This window comes from Ruditapes philippinarum, unplaced genomic scaffold, assembly GCF_026571515.1.
Source record: "Ruditapes philippinarum isolate M1 unplaced genomic scaffold, ASM2657151v2 ctg16230_1_1_1_1, whole genome shotgun sequence".
NCBI lineage: Eukaryota > Metazoa > Mollusca > Bivalvia > Venerida > Veneridae > Ruditapes > Ruditapes philippinarum.
The window spans coordinates 12,435-35,381 of NW_026852644.1; the positions used below are offsets into that span (position 1 = coordinate 12,435).

General features: G+C 31.7%; 1 protein-coding gene across 1 annotated transcript; it reads right to left on the reverse strand.

Moving 5' to 3' along the window:
• Positions 1-208: 208 nt before the first annotated feature.
• Positions 209-17,528, reverse strand: LOC132719674 (tyrosinase-like protein 2). The gene is made up of 9 exons (XM_060703488.1): positions 17,393-17,528; positions 15,490-15,712; positions 10,837-11,050; positions 8,786-9,004; positions 6,345-6,445; positions 5,627-5,888; positions 4,082-5,353; positions 839-3,797; positions 209-261 (listed from the first exon to the last, which is right to left on the reverse strand). Exons 3-8 carry the CDS (start codon positions 11,014-11,016, stop codon positions 3,717-3,719), a joined length of 2,115 nt encoding a protein of 704 aa, XP_060559471.1. The 5' UTR covers positions 11,017-11,050; positions 15,490-15,712; positions 17,393-17,528; the 3' UTR covers positions 209-261; positions 839-3,716.
• Between the last annotated feature and the right edge of the window lie 5,419 nt (positions 17,529-22,947).

A 22,947-nucleotide genomic window follows, 5' to 3' on the forward strand; every position in this document is an offset into this window, starting at 1 on the left:
ATAGACAATTTTAATAATAAAAATACTTTGGAGCTTGAGGGATAAAGTTACATATCTAACAGCAAGAAAGAGCAAAACTTACCTGTAAACAACTTATCCTAGCTGATAGCTGATTCTGTCTCTCAAATCGTTTTAAGCAGTCTTGTGTTGCCTGCGGCACCAACATGCACACTTGGTGAGCTGATTGTTGTGCGTCTGCTGATTTCACCATCAGTGTCAGCAAAACAGGCATCAGATATAACCATTTCATGTTTAGATACTCTACAAATATCATCAAAACTCAAAACGTTATGTCAGTTTTTTTTTAAAATAAAATGTTTAAGAGGGTTTTAATCAAATAGACATGTCGAACTTAATCAAATCAATATATTAATATATTTGGTATATTTATGTTAGAGGATTTTCACAAAATAGATTATTCAACAAATTATCCCCTACAATATTGTACTTTTGTAATTAATTTTATAAATTTAACTAAAATTGTGACTTTGTGTGATATTGATTTTTTCCAATAAAAAAAAACATACGAAATGAAGATTAAAAAAAAAATTTTTATAAAGGTTTTTAGTTTATACATTTGTAATAAAAAAACAGGGCATTATAGATTCTTTGAAAAGAAAATGTATATAAAAGTAAACAATCAATAAGCAAAGCAACAGTTACCGATTTTTTTTCTAACGTTAACTTTGCTGCACATTTTGCAAAATATCGAGAAAGACAAAAATAACTTGCAAAATAATAAGATTATTCTGTATATGATTTACAGAAATAAAATAAAAAATATACGATATTTTATTTGAAAACAGATATTGTCCAAAATTACATAAAATATACTTACAAATTAATGATTTAATATCGTCCAAGCTAAATCATTCAAATGATGTACTCTTAAAAGTAAAATGTAAGGCAATATTGTTTGCGTCAACACCGGCAGTAATGTCAATCTAAAGTAAGGCATGCCTCCAATTAATTCAGATAATATTGTTTGTTAATTTATGTATAATTAACGAGACAGTTATTTAGATTGCTTCAGGTTTTTAGTAAAGTAATATAATTTTCTATATTTTTGACATGTTAATGCATCTAACGACATCTAACGACATTGAAGTACTTTGACGTACTTTGTTTAATATTTACTTTAAAGTTCAAGAAGACAGATGTCAACGCCTTGGGACCAAATTTCAATATTAATGATATTTTTTTTGTTTACAGAACTCGAAAGATAAAACTCCTGAAATTAAATTCACTTTTTAAATTGTGAATATAGTAAACTATATTTTGCTCTCATTTGGTCTAAGTATTTTAAATACATTTAAAAAAAAACTCTCATATTTCAAGAATTAATTCAATAAAAGCACAATTCTAAGTTGCAGCTCTTTTTGATTATGATTTTAACATTGCTCTTTTGCTTGTCTTAATGCATTGTCGGAACCCACTGTACACATTTAGTACATGCTACATTTAATATATTGTTCAAAGCCTAAGTTACCGAGGATGGTCTTCATATGATAGCCAAATCGCGTAGTTTACAAACAACTTAAAATCTGTATTTCTACGGAATATGCCTATCTACCAAAATAAAAATTCGTTTTAGTAACAGCGATACCAACCTCATTCCAACAAGTATGCTAGAAAACCATTATCTTGGTTTATATTAATCATAAAAGTTTTTTGCTTTTTTGTTTTTTAATTTACTTTTAGGTAACAATATAATAATTTTCTGCGACAAAGACTTTGACTTTTGTCTCTATAAGCTCAACAAAGATGAGATGGATTTATTTATTTTTTAATCAGGAACCAAATCTGACATGTCTGAGCCTAAATAACTTTGATCTTGTGCATCCTTCTTTTCAATTTGAACTTAAGCAATAGATCAATTATGAAACTTAAATCAAAATTGCTGAAGGACATGATGTTATGCCAAATTCAGTTTATTTAAGATGGACTGAATATGACAATTGAACCGTTTTGATTATTGATTAAAACAAGACAAAAGGTTAATTATAGATATAAAAGGTTTATAGTTCAAGTGCATGTGTATGATTCAAATGACAATTCATTTAAAAGTAAGCATGGTAACAAAAAAGTAACAAAATTAAATTTTACAATAAAATACAATAAAGTTACATTATTCTCATTCAAGTGTACATACATGTATAGGTCAAAATAACTTTACATTTTGCCATCATTGTGTTTTTATATTTCATCCTTAACATTTTGTATTATCAATTCTCGGTCAATCACCAGAATAATAGTCAATTTCTTGAAATATATTACTAATTTAACTAAACTTGACAGCGATAAAATGAACATAATGTCACTTTTAGTACTAGACATATTGCGAATGACGAGTATCCATATTTCAGAGTAGCTAGCAAATGCAACTATTTCGATAAACAGATAAAAGTCCATCTTGATGGTGTATATTAATACCGACTGCCTTAAAGATACCCAACAAAGTATTCCACTTAGTCAAAACTAGAATTTGTAAGAGAAGAAGGGCAAAAAATGATGATGCCATTAATTGTCAACTTTTTATTCGTACTTAGACAAATATGTCACACCACAAGGTGTTCATATTAACATTGTTTCACTTTTTAAACATGTTAATTATATTTTTATATTTTAGTTCTAATAAAAGATGATTATTTATTATTCAAATTTATTAGATTAAAACAAAGATAGCCTACATTCAAGGCAAATGAGGTAATTACTTCCTCAAAATAAATTAACATTAATTATGTACTGTCATTTACAAACATGTATGTATAAAGGTAAATACTTATATCTTTGAAGGTTTTTTAAGTCTCAGATATGATTCTGATTCACGCAGTATTAATTTCCCAGGTCAAAAGATCAAATAAAATTAAGAATCTAAAGGAGGTGAAATTAAATCAAATATACGACAGATTAGATGTAAATTTCTATGTTTCTCTATGCTTTTGTCTTGCTTTTAGTTCATAATGCGTTTTGCATTCATTATAATGAAATGTATTCTGACATTGTTTTATATTGAAATAAGTTTCTGTTTTAATTACTTTATATTACATTGAAGCTGGGACATAATATAACAGTATATCCCAGATCGAAGTAAACAATATGCTGCTCTATATGAATGATTTTGCAATTGATCCTTTTATTATGTTCCAAATATAAACCATAGTCTCCTTTCTAGTGACATATTCCATAAAATAATGCTTATCATTATGACAATTAGAAAAAAGCAAGACATAAAAATAACTCAAAATGTATTTGTACCGGTTGATAAGCTTAGAAAAAGCCAGACGTGCCGAGTTCAGGATAGCATCTATTCTAACACGTGAACTAAATGAGGCCAATGAGGAGAATAGTAAGACGTTTTGTCATATACACAATTAAAAATCCTTAGGGAAATTTGTACCCCTAATTCTGTACCCTTGTTTATTTACTTAAAATGATCAAATTATGTATAAATTTGATACTTGTATTTGTGATACATTTACCTTGTCGACATATATGTATTCTTATATGTTTTGCTACATAGGTCTAAGACCTTCTGGATGAATAATACATAAACTTATAAAAAAATACGTGTGATCTATTATAGCACGTCTCTGTCAAAAAAAACTATAAAAGTATTTTTATCACTGTCATTCCTTAATTTATTTAAATAACACTGTTTTAACTTCTCCTCAACGTTAAACCGAACCATGTCACAAACGTTCTGTAAAGCTCTTTTATCGTGGTGGGGCATCAATTAACCGCCCTCTGTTTCTAGGACTTTTTTCGGCAATTTTCACATTTCGCATGTCTATTATCTGAAAAAAATAAAGCAATGATTCGTTCTCATTTTTTGAAATAATAAAATATAAGATATAAGAATATAATACGAATTTACACACTTTGTTTATCTGACTTTAAACTACATTTACTGTAGCTGAAGGAATTTCAATGGAAAAGAAATGTAATGGTTAATTTGACTGAAAATTTCAATAATGGAGGAGTAGCTGTTAAAGAAAGAATGTATAACATTTTATGCCTTTTTATGCCTCTGTAATTAATGTTTGTATTAGATATACAATTAATGCATCATCCCACTAACCGATGCTCCTTGTGTTGAAAATGCCCTCAATTCTGGGGTTATGAGATTTTGTGGTGGTGAAAGTCTCCCACCAGGAGGCTTTATCCGACTTTCTACTGGTGATGACCTGTGATCGGTCGATGTAGAAGGGACTGTATCAGCACGTCTTAAATCCCGAGTATCGGCAAAGGCAGCTATTATACCTCTTTCAGTGGATCGTAAATCCCCCTGGGAATGCCGAGATAATTGGCCATCTTGTAAAAATCTTCTGTCCTGCACAGGCCGCCGTTCATCAGAGAATACTCTCCTCTTTAATTGAGACCTTGGTGATTCAAAAGTTCTTCTTTCTGGGGATGATCCCCGTGGGTCTGGATTTATTCTTCTATTTGGCGATAGACTACGAGCAGTGGATCCTACCCTTCTATCACTTTGATGTAAAGTGTTGTCTGCGGTTTGTGCTCGTTCAAATGCAGAAATTCGGTCAGATGAAAAGGCTCTTCTGTCGCCTGAAGTTCTCCGACTGTCAGAATTCCTATCAGGAGGAGGTCCCCAGCCATCAGGAATTTCTCTTCTTCTCGATCGACTACTTTTACTACGTCGTGAACTTCGTCTGCTCGAAACGTCTCTTTCATTTGACGTTACTTTGGTTTGTTGAGAAGCCAGTCTTTCTTCATTTGCTGCGGAAAAGGCATCAGATATAGCAGTGTGAATTGTACGACCGTCATGGGGCGGATGTTGATATTTAACACCTCTATTAATAGGTGGTGACGGAACAGAGAGAGCTTCGATCTCCTCTCTGTCTAAACTAGCTTGTGCAAATGCTTTTGCAGGACTCGTGGCCGGCGTTCTCGGCCCAAATGCAAACAATCTACGAGAACGCGCGACACACACCCTCCGGCGCCTCTCACAATAAATTGGGGCAGGATATTGACAACCTCTACAACAGTTAGGGCAAGATGGTGTGGACTCATAATAATACCAATTATCAATCCAATAATGCTTCAATCCGTCTGAATTCGTCAACCATTCAAATCCTGTCATAGGTGACTCGGGTGCATGGCTATTACCGGCAGGTACATTAGGATAGTCTTGGGTTGCGTCTATACCGCATCGGCGGTACTGTCTTCTTCGAAACAGTTCCCACACGTAATCAGTAAAAGCATGATGCATGTAGTGTATAGGGTCATATGCAGATGTGTCGGGAGAAGCCATATCACCGCCAACCCATGTATGCACTCCCCCATTATACAACTCAAAATCATAGCCAATGTCTGCAGTCGGTTGCGAAATGTCCTGCAATATGTGAGAAGTCTATGGTTGTATCTTAATAATTATATTATAGCTACAGCTCTGAAAACTAATAGATACTTTATATTAAAAATACAGCAAATTGGTTTGTTAAAAAGCTATTAATAAAGTGGATTGCAATATTTTACTATTTCTGTAAAGGGAATAGCTTTACTGTCTATATAACTTGTTATGATGTATTGTTTATACTTATACTATTTCTGCTTTTTTTTATTCTATCAAAGTATTTCTATTATGTATATCTGTAATGAATGCTACCTGAAGTTCACATTTGGACAGTATCGTACGGATATGATCCTTTGAAAAGAGCCGACTTGCTTGGCCATAATTTCTCTCAAGATTACCTCTGTCTGTTACCCAGTTTGCCGCAGGACCAGATTTGACGTTACCTATTCCATTACCAAAGTATGGCGGCGTCCAGATAACGGAATTGACAGGGTTATCCATGTCATGGTCCATTGTACTGTCCCAGAATGGAAGAGCTACTTTTGGGTCAATCCGCCGAAGTGCTTCTTCAAACCTGACGGAAATTGAAATAGATAGCCCATCAACTTCTTAATTTCCCAGGGGTACTCTTTCACATATTATTGTTTTCAGTTTCTGGGTGTATGTATGTATGTATGCAGGTAAATTGGTAGGTATGTATCTCCGTATGAACTTATGGTTAGAATATAATAGTATTTGCACACAATATTTACTACGTACTTGTTTTCACATGAATATTTAAATTTTTTCAAGAAGACCAGAAACGTTTTAGTGCAAAATTGTATCAAATTTTATATTAAAACAAACGTGTAATGCTACTGAAACGTTATAACATAGTGCAACTGCGAGTTGTTATTGTCTAACAACTAGGATTTTATTGTTAGATTTTCAATTTCATAAATTTAAAATTTGTTCAATGGGTGCATTTTTGTTACGTTAGTTTTGTGTAGTGTTAATTTATGTATATTTCTAATCCACAATGTCTACTTACATAACTAGGAACACCCTGTGCCAAGGTAAATAAGATGGTCCATTGTGATGAGAACTAAATGCACGTGCATATAGTCGAGCAAACGCACTTAACGTTCCATCCTGTAATTACGAATGTATTCAAATGTAATTTTTGCACAGAATTTTCATTTGTAATAAAAAATATCTCATTTTTGTTAAGAATGTCAATGTATATTTTAGATTGTCAAGCAAGGGTACGAGTCACATACAAATGTTTCAAACTTCGTGGAATATTCACAAATTTGATATTATATTACGTAAAGCACAAATTTAAAGAAGATGGAATAAAATAGTTGTGCTTCAGAAAACACAAAAGCATGATTTTTTTAAACTGTATTACGTATACGTCATTATTAGTCGCCGGTAGAAACCGGCGACTATATTTGTAACAGTTTAATATTATACCTATGGTAGGAGAAGGCATTAATTTCTGTAAATAAAAGCATAATAATTACTGAACAATTAAAGACTACAATTGTTTTCAGTAATCTCAAAAATTCAAACATACAATAACGTTGCTCAATGAAATGAAATATTCAAATATTGATATCGTAAAAAGCAACATTACAATTTTTATAAAATGAATTAACGACGTATCCCTATGGACCAGTCATTGAATTTAGGGATGCTTTTACTTTTTTTAAAGTGTCAAGCGTTGCTATTTTATGATAAATAAATCATGCATGATATTTGAAATGACACTTTTAAATTAGCTGGTTGTTTGTATCTTATGAGACCTATTCTATTTTTTTATCTTATTTATTATAATCAGTTTCTCCCAGAATCACGTGACTACACGTTGTATGTTATTGTTATAAAATCTATTAATAGTAACAAATGGCTGATAAGACAGACATACAGGTAACTTGTGAATGGTTGGCAGCTGATAAAGTGCAAATCAAAGTAATTTTGTATATGACAGTAGGGGCCGGAATCGTATTGGATACAAAGAGAAAACTAGTAAACCATCTTTGTGTTGATAGTATATCGCACTGAAAGGCAATTAAACGTTAACTATATCGTATGTAACGACAGGAATATTGATTTCAGCCAAATAATATTTTTTTTCGATAGTGTATAAGAATAATTTTGTTTATGCAGACACCACTTTTACAGTAGAATTGCATTGTTTTATGCCATAATTAAGCATATATATTTTCATAGTCACTTTGCAAATATTCGATGATCGGTAATAATTTGTCGGTAATTATCGGATGCTGAAGAAAACCATACGGAGTTCAAATGTATGGTACAGCGGTATATGTATAAAGTAGAATTAAAAGTAGAATTATAATCATATCATTTGCTTTACAAGCCTCGATGACAAGGTGTTAGATTTTAAGTTAGTTTCAAATTGAAGACTGTATAGGTTCGATAAAGTGATTTTTTATGTTTTCTTTTATAATACTTTTTGTATTTTGCAAAACTTGACCGTTTATCAAACTTATTAAATAAAAAAGTGCTAGAAATGAAACACACGATTTATCAACTTATGTTTCATAAAGTTAAAAGATATAATAAAAATCAATTTATGAAAACTACACACAGGATTTGTCCGAGATTCGAACTTGCGCCTACTACATGTAGGTTACAACTTCGTCATACTTACCACTAGGCCATCGAGCAGTATTAATTGATATAATTATACATGTAATTATACTTACAATAAAATCGTTAACATAAATCATAATAAGTTATGTAAGCAAACGAAACAGCTCCCGAAAATTATTAAGTCTCGGGTAAATATTGCCAAACAATACTTGCTTATTTAATAATGATAACAGTTTCTTGACAAAATTGCTAAGCAAGTTTGCTTCAAATATGATGTTTTATTATAACATAACATAAATTTATTGCATAAAACTCTCAGCAAGAAAGATATTATTGTGGCAAGTAAATGAAAACGTGTTTATGAATAAACATTACTCAACTTATTGTTCCTATTTTTTCTTTATACTCGAACCATTAAACTGATATTTTCTTTTATTTATGATAATACAATCATATTTCTATCCGGCGACTTGATGCTTTAGCATCAAAATATCTACTTGTTTTTCTATTGCATGAAACTGGCCGAATAGGAAATCAAAAGTCATGTCCAAGTAGTGTACACAAAAAGAACTTGTAGTTCAAAACGTAATGAGTTGTAATGTTTTTGCTGTTTGTATACATAGATACCATCGTTCGTTATCTAAGAATAAAAGTTAAATCTTAATAACCTCTAAAAATCGCCTTATATCTGGTAACAATATTTTCAAATAATGTGCCATTTCTGCATATAAGTGTATATTGATATTGAAAAATTACTAACAGGAATGAAAACTTGCGTTACCATTTGCTCATTTTGCTATTTATACAAACAGTAAAGTACTAAAATACTTATTGGGCTATCAATAAAAAAGTCGGTATTTGTTACAATACCTCATACAACTTGTTCAGGGCTCTATGAAATCTGTCCCGCTCTTGCTGTGTCAGAGTGCGGTATTCTTGCCGAGCACGTCTTCCACTAGGTGGTCGCGGATTCCCATTACGAAGTATACTAGAAGCTTTATACGCCCCCACATCACCCGCTAAACTTCTGAAATAAGCAATCTCCGCTTCTGTGTTGTTTGTGTCTGGTGTAAAATTCCATAATAATTTCTAGAAATGATAAAAGGGACTTTTGTTATCAATCGAGACATATAATAATGGGGATTGTTAATTACATAAGATAAGGATTATACATTTTACAAGGTTCTGTTTAATGCAGGACGCCAATATAACGATTATGTCACATTATCTACACTCTTCTAACATAATCTTATGATATAAAAACAGTATAATTTCTTAGCATAACTACTGTGGCATAGAGGTGGTATTTGCAGTTCTTTTTTATCTCGTGGCCACGACTTATTATCTTGTGGCCTCAAGATATTATCTAGTGGCCACGACTTAGTATCTCGTGGCCTCAAGATAATAAGTTGTGGTCTCTAGATTATATCTCGAAGCCACGAGATAATAAGTCGTGGCCACAAGATAATAAGTCGTGGCCACGAGATAATATCGTGTGACCACCAGATAATAAGTCGTGGCCACAAGATTAAAGTTGTGGCCACGAGATAATACATTGAGGATACGAGATAATAAGTCGTGGCAATAATATATTATCTTGAGGCCACGAGATAATACTTCGTGACCACTAGATAAAAAAATACTGCAAATGTCACCTCTATGCCACCGTACATATTCATGTTTATCAAACGGGGCATTTCTTGAAAATCCTAGATAACACTTGTAATTGTTTCGGAATATATTTACGATGGTCTAGCATAACAACTTATTTAACAAAATTTATTTTCAAATTTATTTTGACATTTTCTAATAAGTTTTTAAATTTTACTTAAATAACATGTTTTGTTTTCTTCACCGAATACACAACACACTGTTTACGAGTTGAATGTTCTAATAATATAGTTTTGATAAGATATTTAAATTATTACGACGGCAACAACATCCATTTTGACATTGAAATATTGCACACTTTTGTCATGACAATTTTTTTTGCGTATACTTATTATGAAATAATAAAAGTGTTGTATAACTCGACAGAAACGACATCACCTCTTCATTCCAATGCCCCATACATGCTTCCGTACATATGAGAAAATGGCATACATGCTCGTTTGAAGTCAGAATAAAATATATCACAGTTATATAAACAGTCAAATTTCAGGGACAAACATATTGTAAATATACGATTATCTGTAAACTATTAACTTGTTACTTGTAAATAACGTGTCACAAGTTACAATTGTATCATAGTTTGGAGACCTTTCTGTTGAAAATGTGTCAGGGTTAAATCGTATACATATACATGCACAGTGCGTTAACTGGAGTGCGGGCATTAGTTACCCGCACTCCAGAGCATGCCCATTGATTTGCTCATTTTTGCTGGGGTTTACATACTGTGACGGCAGAGAAAGGGAAAGCGACAGAAATGTCATATTCAGATGTTCGTTCATTGGTTCATTTTTGCCGGGGTTTCATATTGTGAGAACAGGGAACATGCTTTTATGTTTGACTATGATACAAAAGAGAAAGAACACCAAAACACTCGGCAATCTGATTAATACGCCCCCTCGTACAAATCAGATAGCCTCGTGTTTCGGTGCTCTTTCTATTACTTAGTGCGTTACCTGTAAACAGTTAACTTGTTACCATTTAACTATTAACTAATTACCTGTAGCAATTAAAGTGTAACCAGTAAACAATTAGTAAGTAACCTTTAAACAAGTAACTTTTTACCTGTAAACAAGTAACTTTTTACCTGTAAACAATTAACTTGTTAATTTGAAACAATTGACATGTTACCTGGGAACTAAATTAAATAAACTAATTACCAGTTAACAATGAACTTATTCCTGTATAAACAATTAAGCAGTTACCCGTATAAACAATTAACCGGTTACCCGTATAAACAATTAACCAGTTACCTGTAAACAATTAACTTGAGCAGCTTTATCCTCGATTGGTTTTCCTTGGAAATTTCTGTAACATAGTTCTACGTCCTGAGGAACAATCAAGCAGACTTGATTACTTGCCGGAAGTACTGAACCCTGGCCGGCAACCAGTGTTACATATACAATGTAGAAAATGATGCTTTCTTGCAGCATCGCAGTTCTTATTCCAGGTAGAAAGATGATGGAGCTATAAAATTTTAAAATGTAATGTAATTATTTTATTTCTGTCTATAATTTTCCATTGTAGTAATGGCATTTACTGAAAATATTGTAACAAAAATAACCATGTGGTTTAAAGATATTTATTTACGCTAGAGAGCGATACAAGGTAGAAAATTTATATCAATCTTGTTATGGTGTCATATGAGGCTACATGGTCCTGACCCGAGTAGTTAGGTAGTGCTAGAACCCACGATTTCTGGGTTGTAAGACAAACACCTTATATATCCACCAGGTCACCGTTCTCTTAACTACAATTAAGTATATCGCATAGAAAACCCTATCAACAAAATGGCAATCAAATAGGAAATTTATGTTTTGTTTTGATAAATCATTGAATTATGTTATCTGATGATAGCAAAACATGCTAAATCATGACAACAAAATAAAAGGTACGAACGACACAAGACTATTTCAGTAATATTACAAAAGGAAAACAATTTTTGTAATGAACAATTTAGGTTTAACTCTTTGTGAACAGCGTCATTTGTTTATTTGTTTACATTTGAAGTAGTTGTTAATTAAAAGGACAGTGAACCATTTTATGTCAAACGAAATGCATGCTATTAACAAAGATGAGGTAAACAATAAAACTGCATTTCATTTAGTATCACGTGACAATATTTGTTAATATTTTGGCTGTTAAACGTATGTGTTTACTGCCTTATTCCAGTTTCAATCTTTGTCAAAGTCTCATTTTAAATTACTACGTGACTTGTATCAAACATTTTTTTCTCTCAATTTAGTCGTCATATCATATATAGATAAAGTAATTTATGTAAATGTGTGTTTTTTTGTTTTGTTTTTTCACAAATGAGATATGTGCATTTATTTGTACATCTTCTTTTGATGTGAAGCAGTTTGAGCTAAGCTCATGATGCTTTTCTTCTTTTAAATACTTTGCTGGACAGGATTTCATCGAATAACACACATAAAAGCCAACCAAAAATTTTCCAGGATCGGTATGCTTTATTAATTTGCCTGATGTCAGAAACTTTAACATTATTTCTTTGTTTAACCTTTAGTTGAATTTGTTGACCTGAATCCAGTGCTTAAAGGTTTTTAAGTTCAAACAGCTTGATTATCTTCTGTTTTAATTTTCTAACATCACTTGTCAAGTGCCTGCAAAAATATGATGACTACTATAGTGTCAAATTTTATTAACCTTTCATGAACATTAAAAATGGAATATACATGTATTTCGTTTTGTTAACTATACTTACAGTTCTATATTCCATTACTTATAATACATGCAGGTAGTATTATTTATACATTGTAGTACTAAACAGTTTTGATTTTTTTTACTTCGCAAGCGCGTATCAGGTATTTTTCACCAGAATTTTTTTTGCTAAATATCCATATCTCAATGTCCTTTTTTAACCTACTAACCAAACCCAGGAGGAATTATTGGATAAACTTAAATAATATAATAACTTTATTAACTTTTATTCTAGAAAGACAAACCTCTTGATTCCATTTTTATAAAATAACACAAACGTAAAGCAGTATATGTAAAGGCCAATGACATGGCAGCAAAATTATCGCTGAATTTCTACTTAAGATCAGAAGTATTTCTTATATCATGAATAAAATCTTGAGTAAAATCTTGAATATGTCTTGAGATTAATTATATATATTTTTTTATTTACTTTCAAAATTGTTTCCTAGTCACGTGTATTATGCATTTAATCTGATGTTTTATTAACAAGATACATTTATTGTAAAAGTTCTGTTCTGTTCTTTAATCATTCATAAGATAATTATGTTGAATACATAAAGTTCTCCTTTACGTTTCGTCTTTTAAAGAAATCGTGCCATAATGTTCATTAATTTTGATAATAACAAGTTATGTGTATGCATAACGTTTCTTTATAGAGCATTTTACTGTGAAAAAAACTGAGTTTTAAGCGGTTTGCACTAAACAATGATTTGTTGTAAACGGGAATCAAGTATTAAAAAATAGTGTTTGAGGAAATACACGAGTGTAATCTACGCACATTAAAACATGATGAATGAATGAGCGTTTTGAATTAATTGATGGGCTGTTTAGGCTAGTACTATTTGTTTTATATCCTACTACAGTCTTATACTCGTATTATATACTAAGTCCATAAATTCATAAAAATGTTAATGTCTTATTTATGTGCCGTAAAGGCCAGGGTCAAATGCTACTGTAACACAGTATTATACTTCTGAAACCATTCATTACTTTATAACATAGTGGACATTCAAGCCTTCCTGATCTCGTTAATTGGACTAAAAAGTCGATGCAAAGTGCAATGTGGTTAAAATCACACAACTGAAATTATCATTTATTATTATTTTATGGCGCTAGCCGATATACCAGTTAGGTATTAAAATTAGACGGCGATATTTTTTCACTGGTCACTTTTCCAATTTAATCGTTGCAGATTTAATCATATCGGTAATCGCATTTCTTTTTAATCATTTATATCATTATATGTGTGTCGTCCGAACTTCGTTTTATTAATTTTATTAACACTGGTAAATGTCATGAGTGTTTAGACACCAGACAAAAGTGCATTTGAGCCGTGTCACGACAAAACCAACATAATGGGTTTGCGACCAGCATGGATCCTGATCAGACTGCGCGGATGCGCAGGATGGTCTGGATCCATGCTGGTCGCAAACCCATTATGTTGGTTTTGTCGTGACGCGGCTCATATCATTTTGTTCCAGCAATGAATAACTGGCTTGTGTTTCAGTTAACTTAAGTACTGCGGTGTTGTTGCTGGTGTTTTTTTTTTCTTTCTAAAAAAGATATAAATATACTTTCACAGTGACAGCTTAATGGTCCTGATCAGAAATAAGATTTCATTTTCAGTCACGCAATAATGTCAATTAGTTTGAGTCATTTAGCGGTATACTCGATTTGTTTGACATTTCACATACCGCCTTGAGCCATGATATCTGTCAGCTACTTACATTAAAATACTGAAAACAATATACAATAATCCCAGCTTTTGAGGAACTAAAAGCAACATTCTGTCAAATCCCACGTTGGAGATAAATGAAATATGATTATTTGGCTCTTAAATTGTCATCTATTTCATTCCTGAAATGGCTGATAACAAAGCGTATTAACATGTGAAACCATGCATTTTTTAGAAATAAAGAACAATTACACTGAATTAGCTTGAACATTCACGCCTGGATTGTTGGATTTTATTACAAAGAAAATTCGCCTATTGAAAAAGAATACATAATGCTTTGTGTTTGATCCGAAAGAAAGTTTTGTGATTTATATCAATTTTCACGATACAATACAGAATGAAAGTAATTGTTTACAAAGAAAAAGAACATTTTAGTTCCTTTGCAAACATACAGCTTTAAAGTGTTTAAAGCTATATTTCCGCTGCAAAATTTTTGTTTAACCCATTACCAGATATACACGCCTTTCAACGCCCTTTTCACCCCCCTCCCTCCCCCTTGTGTGGACTCAAATGGTCAAATAATGCCTTATTCCGGCCCCAACACTTTTTTGTTTGAGAAATGTTGTTTAAAAAACGACCACTTTTCCAGCGCCGCCCCCTATCTAAAAGATACATCAGGGGGTTGCCAGAAGTGGGATGTGTCCCCTTCTGTTTGGGGGTTTGGAGGGGAGGTCGCCCCCTCATCGCCAAGAAAATTTTGGACTTGTGAGAGGCTAAAAATGACCCCAGGTTGATCATAAGGTAACGTGTAACCAACACTGAAAAGCCTTTTACTGTATATTAATCCATTGAGAAGTTGCAGCACTTTGAAATCAATTTTGATGGAAAAAATCAACGCAAAATAGTGATTTTTTGACAATTTTGAGATGTCCCCTCGTTGCCATGGTAACAGGAAAATTAAGACTGAGCATGTTGTTACAAAGGCAATGGTCAACATTTGTGCCAAGTTTGATTAGTATTGAAGCAGTTTTTATAGTTTTATAGCAATTTGAACTTGTAACGGGAGACTTTTCAATGAAAACAGCATTTTTCACAAAATGCTCATGCAGTAATGGGTTAAATTCTAAAGAAGAATACATGTACTTCCAAATTGCTTTTATGAAAGAAATACCATTATATATTGCCTTTAAAGTGAATGGCGCAAACATAAAAGAATTGCTAAACGCTTAAAACCTGTGATAGCATCATAGTAGGTCTATTTAGTTCATGGTAGATTAAGTTCTATATCATTGTGCGTTAGAGACATTATTTATAAGAGCTCTTTCGAGAATCGACCTTAAGATTATTAAAACACTTCAATTTTACTTTTGGTCAATCTTATAAAAGATATTTCTAAGATATAGAGCATATGATTAGAGAAAGAGCTTAAGTTTGGGACATTTTAATGTTACTTTACCTTAATTAAATAAGGATTGGAGAAATTAAACTTTAAAATATTTAATCATATACTTACAATGACACTATATGAAATTTCTAGCTTTAGCCTTTTTGCCAAACACGCCCTTTGGCTTTTGTCTTGTTCTTTGGTTTTCAATGATCCTATAGCTCACTTGAATACGACATGTTGTTCTAGATTCGACTGATAGACATGTGTAATATTCTATCAAATGTTTAGCACTGTAAAATATATCGGTGAATGTTTCCCTGCTATAGTCACACAGTTTAGGGAAATTTCGCTGAAAATAAAATCATAAAGCAATCGTTTGCAAAGGAGGTGTAACCCATTAACAAATTACAGTATGAAATCATTGTGGAAATCAGTGTTTTACAAAATTACGACATGGTGAACACGATCTGCAGTATTAGTAATCTATTACCCCAATCCAATTACTTTTTTTAATTTGTTAGCATTAGATTTACCTATAAAATAAAACTTGGAGCAAATAAGCCCCGGACACTATGGTGCCAATTGCTTTAGAAAACGATGAAGCTGAACAGTTGTTTGTTTGATTCATTCTTTTTTTTAAAGGTTTATGGTCTGATAAACAAACAAATACATAATAACATTTGAGGCTTGCCTCTGAAAGATAAATCTTGTAATATCCTGGCACTATGATATTATAATCGTTTTATTATATTATTTTCAAATTTATAGACTTAATACAAATAATAATAACATTACTCAAACATACATTGTAAAGTCATTAACGAATATGCTAATAGCAAACATGTTTCAGAAAAAGAAAAATCAAATGATTTAAGAAAAATAAATAATGACAAACATGTCATACAGAAACGGGTGGAATTGTAAGCAAAGATTTTACATAATAAAAAAACATAATTTTTTAAAGAGTTAAATCACCAATAGTTTCTATTTAAGTAACACATGTCATTGCAATTTTTGATCATTAAAGCACCTGGAACCTTGAATCTAAGTTCATGGTCATATAATTACTTATATTTCTTTCACCTGGTACTGAATATATTTAAGCGTAAGCGTTTGCAATCATGATAAAGTAAAATTTTCGAGCAAAATAATAAATTAACAAAAGTGTCTTTATATGCTAAAGTTTTTAAAGAGTATGAAATCATGAGTTGAATGCAAACAACTTTCTACTGATAAGAAGTCGATTAAATCATGGGATTTTTTTTTTAAAAGGGCGCATGGAAAGGAGTTTATTTGGTTAAGATGTATGTCCAGATATAAAGCAATAAGTGGTTGCAGTTTCAAAATTTATTTTTCCTTCAATCCGTATATGTCATATATGGTTACCACTTTTGTTAAGTGGATCGACTTATAATTAGAATGCAAAATACCACATAAGAATAGCAACGTTGGGGTGTCCGTTTATACCCAAGACGTACGCCAAACGGAAGTCTAATATCCAATGAACTCAAGAGTTTCCAATGATGATATTGGAACCATCTTGTGGAGTACCATTGATTTGAGATATATGTAAACAGATGAAATTCCGAGCACTTTGACCAAACATAATTAATAAGATAACCAAAAGTAAACATTCATATTATGTGAAGGACTGACTTAATTCATGAAGTTTTTATATACGTGAAGTTGATGTATGGGGCAATTAACTACCTATCTTTAGCCATGTATAAAACTAGTAGATATTACATATCATTAAAGTCATGAGTATATAATTGTGTTACTGTATAACATCATAAAATAAGAGTAAGAATTGAGTTTTTTTTATACATTGAAAGTTTGTTTTATTATTGACAATTCTAATTCTAAAAAAAAGAGCGTCGGATTAAAGTTCGTTACGCGTCGGTTTTCCAAATGTAATCTGCTAAATAGAGTAATAAAATAAAAAAGATGAGAAATATGTTGACTGAAATGTTGTGCAGCAATGATAAATAGAAATGTGTATATAAATGTATATTTATAAATATTTTACCTTTATTTTAAAATATCCCTTCCTCGATTTCAACACAATTAAAACTACTTTGTCACAGGAAAAGAAGGATATCTTTTCACATTTATAAATAATGATTGATCTTCTTTGTCTAATTTTATACTAGGCCACAAATTAAATGGATAGTATGTTTATTTTCTTAATTACAAACATCAAAGTGAAATAAAACCACCATAACTTGAATACATATACTCATATATGATATTCGATTAATTGGTTCATGTTTTTTTTTCATCGATACGTCATTATAAAAAAAAGGGGTGTATGATAAATTCTAAATCTCATAAAAGTGTTTCTTTCTGTTTCTCTATTAGTTTATTTGATACATGATACTTTTAATACTACAGTAGGGTATAGAAATAAACTTGTAAACTATAAAGAATAAAAAGACTGTAAAAAGAAATTAGGACTTTTTGACTTGATGACTTACTGAAAACCACACGCAATAATTATGTAATAAAGAAAATTTGACTTATGATATAAATAGCGATATAAAACTTATATGGACCTGTGACATTTGCAAATACTTTGCCAAAATCAGTGCCTCTGTTCAAATATTAGTCATTTAAGATCGCTCAGGAAGATAGCTAGCTTGTCTGAATAACTCCATTCTGCCTAATTTCTGGAAACTAATTAAACAGCGCCATCATATGATGAAACATGGGAGCAAACTCAAAGGACCAAAATATGCTGAGAAGCAGAAACCTTGATCATTAGGCCACTTCTTGTCTGACCTGAATACAGGCAACAAACAAACAAATGAAGCATACAATAGCCGAATTGAAACAACTTCTTCTTGTTTTGTTCTATACTTGTATTGTTCTAAGATATTTCAACTTAAAGCATTTGCTTCTATGACCAGAGCAAGAGCAGGCGTTCATTCGTGACGCTGTTGTATTTGTTTTGCCTCGTATTGGGTATTTTGATGTTAAAAAATCGTGATTATTAATTGGTATACGTACTTTGGTGAGATTTGATCTGAGATACATTATCATATGTTGTTTTTTTATTCGTACAAACCTTGCATTCTTAGTAAAATTCACAGAAGTGACAATCGAGTGTTTGTAAATAAGGTAACATGCGTTTTCTTTGTTTAAATTAAGAAAAAAGACTATATTTAAATTGTGTTAAACGTTTCAGTAATGTGATCATTTCAAATATGTGTATAAACTCAACAAATGCTCCAAATATTGGTAAAAGTACCCTCGAAAACATCGTAAATACTTTTTAACTATTGTCCGTTCTTTTATCTTCTGAACGACAAATGATATTGAAAACTTGCCTTAAAAGCCAGTCAGATTAGTATTATTTCCAAATGTTAATCTTGATAAAGCAACAGTTTTATGGTCTTTTTGTCCAAAACTGACAGACCAGAATTTTACGAGTGTTCCGGGACTCTGTATTAGGAAAAATCATTTTCCCCATGTTACAGGGTACCAAATCAGCTCTTATATATAATTAACACATATCAATATAGTCTGTAGTTGTTACACATGCCAGTGTAGTATATTTTCCAGGATCATGTTAACATGATTTACAAAAAGAAATTAAGAAACTCCTCAACGATATACGTACTTCGATATGATCATAAAGCAAGAACACACATTTTGTGTGTATGGAATGACGAAGAAAACTGAAATATTATCAAATTTATAAAAGCAGAATTAGTTAACGATATTGCTTTTTAAAACTGTGTGGAATTTTCCATAATCGTACTGCCAATGAACAAGTTTGAACCGATACTTAATTTTGCAACACTTTTTCATTGCGATTGTGAGGGGGTGGGAGTCCTCTTTCACAGAGGCTGTAACGTAAACCTTAAATTTGCCTTATGCCAGCGATTTTGAAGTTTAGTGAATTATGAAGTATTAAACAGTGGAAAAATAGTACTACATCAATTTATGGAAAGTTTGCAATACAATATTAATTTCAGGATATGTGCACATTGTACCATGCATAGATAACACAACTTTTAATGCATTCATAAACAAAATATTGAAGTAGTTCAGTATGAGTGCAACAGTGCCCATGATTCTTAACACGAAATAATAAGCATATGTGCCAAATTATTTTGAAATCCCATCACTTTAAACCTACAAGACAATTAAACATATCATACTTTTAATACGGAGCTGAAAATGTCACTTTTTAAATGTTACCAGATAATTTATTCAGCAATAAGAATGGCAAGATATGGAGATGGGATAGAATCTTCATCTTGGAGGTGATATTAGTTACCACACGGTTTGTTTCATTTTACATTAGAAAAAGAACAATTATAATGTGCATTACAATAAACAACAAACACTCAATTTGTAAAAAGTAAAAGTTTTATTCAGCAGAAAAATTGAGTAAATATCACAATTGAAAATGCATCTTATTACGTGTAAAAAAAATAATACAGACTTTAATATAACAAGCAGGGTTATATGAAAAAAGGACGAAATTATATTTATCACAGTGTAAATCAGAGTTGTTTGTAGAATATATTACATATATCTTCTACGATAGCACATGTAACTGAGGCAGCCTTAAAATACTGAGGTAACTTTGAATATTTGTATATACCCAACGAGCAACAAACACTCCATATTGTTAAATTGTAAAATGACTAAACATTAATGATTGTTTGTTTGTTTTGGGTTTTACGTCACATCGACACAGTATAGGTCATATCGCGACGTTCCAGCTTCACTGCTGGAGGAAGACCTCATGTGCCCTTCCGTGCATTATTTCAGGCACGAAGGGGTACCCGAGTAGAACCACCGACGTTCCGTAAGCTAGCTGGATAGCTTCCTCACATGAAAGAATCCAAAGTCCCTGTCGGGATTCGAACCCACAGCGGTGAGGGGCAAGTGGTTGGAAGTCAACGACCTTAACCACTCGGCCACGGACGCCCCTAACATTAATGATAGTGGGTTTTTCAAAACCTCTTTGAAAGACTAAGGTACAAATTCAATACTTTTAGCTTTTATAACCATTTGATTTCTGTAGTCTCCATGAAGATGAAAAACAATATTGAACTAGTATGAAGACAAAATTCAATTTCCCTCTAAAGTGCATTAAACGTTTCCCAAAGTAAATTTTACTTATATGAAATTAAATAAAGTAGGTTTAATTACTCTGAATGTATTGTTATATGTGGTGGCTGATTTGTATCATGTTGTAATTTTGTTTCTCGGGACACGAAAATACGACAAAATGAGCACTTTGTCCTACATTGGCTCCGAGGGGCGCAAGGTGAATATTGACAACTTTATCTATGTTCGTGTTTTCGCCACGCGCATTGTCGACCGAAAGTACATGTCACAAATCAGCCAACATAGTAATTGCTTCATCATTTTAGAATTAGCAAAAGCAAGTTAACTGTAGCTCCATATAAAGTTTAAGAAGGAACACTTCACCTTGATTAATTATTATCTACATGTATTAACTATTGTCCGTTTTTTTATCTTCTGAAAGACAAACGATATGAAAAACTTGTCTTAAAAGCCAGTCAGATTAGAATTATTTTCAAATGTTAATCTTGACAAGCAACAGTTTTATGGTATTTTTGTCCAAAATTGACACACTAGAATTTTATTATTGTTCCGGGATTCTGTATTAGGAAAAAACATTTTCCCCATGTTACATGGTACCAAATCAGCTCTTGAATATAATTAACACACATCAATACGAGCTGTAGTTGTAACACATGCCAATATCGGTCGTAGTTGTAGTATATTTTCCAGGTTACAAAAAGAAATTTAGTAACTCCTCAAAGATATACGAAAGGAACACACATTCAGAGTGAATGGAATGAAAGAGAAAACTGAAATATTATCAACTTTATAAAAGCAGGATTCGTTTACGAAATTGCTTTCTAAAAACATTGTTGAATCTTCTATAAACGTACAGCCAATAAACAAGTTTGAGCGATACTAAATTTTGCAACACTTTTCCCCGTCATTGCAATTGTGAGGGGGTGGGAGTCCTCTTTCACAGAGACCTTAAATTTGCCTTATGCCTGCGATTTTGAAGAAGAAAAAAACAATTTAGTGAATTATGAAGTATTAAACAGTGGAAAAAATAGTACATATAACGGAATGATTATCACTACAAAAATTTATGGAAAGTTGGCAATACAATATTACTCTAAGAACATGTGCAAATTTTACAAGCATAGAAGGCAAACACACTATATTAATGTAATGAGATAGTTCAGTATGGGTGTAACATTGCACTTTGCAAAAGTTACATGGTTCTTAACACGAAATGATAAGCATATGTGCCAAATAATTTTGAAATCCCATCACTTTAAACCTACAAGACAATTAGACAAATCATAATTTTAATATGGAGCTGAAAATGTCACTTTTTAAATGTCACCAGATGATTTATTCAGCAATGAGAATGGCATGGTATGGAGGTGGGATTGAATCTTCATCTTAGAGGTGAAATTAGTTACAACACGGTTTGTTTCATTTTACATTAGAAAAAGAACAATTATAATTTGCATGACAATAAACAACAAACGCTCAATTTGTAAAAAGTAACAGTTTTATTCAGCAGAAAAGTTTGAGTAAATATCACAATTGAAAATGCATCATATTAAGTGTAAAAACATTAATACAGACTTTATATAACAAGCAGAATTATTATGAAAAGGACGGAATTCTATTTATCACAGTGTAAATCAGAGTTGTTTATAGAATATATGTACGTATGTTCTACGATAGCACATGTAACTGAGGCAGCCTTTAAAGAAATTTGAACAATAAATGATATTTTTTTGGATGTAAATGACATTGCTATAACAAATATGTATAAAAAGATAAAGAATTCAGATAAAGATATAATTTTCAGGGGTCATTGTGACCTTGACCTTTGATAAATATCATGACCCTTCTACATGTATATATACTACTCTGCAATTGTTTATCAAAGTTTTACGACACTTAACCAGCCAAATTTGTTTTGAAATAAGTCCAAAGAGCTATGTATAAGTCTCTGAAAAGTCACAGTGATAATAAAACTGATATCACATTTAAAGTTACGATGACCTTGAAACATTCACAAATTGACATCTAAGGTCAATACTGAACATTATTTTCATCATCAGCAAAAAAGTGCCTGTTTTGCGGTATTAAGCATATACTAAGAAATGTATTATTTAACATTCAGAAGTGAAATAAATAAGTATTAAAATACAAATTTCTTTAACAAAATGAAACAAATCATAAATTGAAATACAAATAAATCATAAATTGAAATAAAAGTTGCCAGAACATTTTGCACTATCTTCAAGGAGTTCCATAATTTGTATCTGTCACAAATTGATTAAAGGTGCCATTTTTCTAGAAGAAATGATAGCTATACCCAGACTTTATCAAGGGTATCTAAAATGTAATAATTCACATCTTTAACCTTTAACCTGCTGGCAGCAACTAGATATACCCATACAACCAGTGCTGACCAAGGTCAGTGGATACATCCATGTCATCTGATCATGTTCTGCACGGTTTGCATTCCCTAAAAATGATTAATGGTTCTGTCCA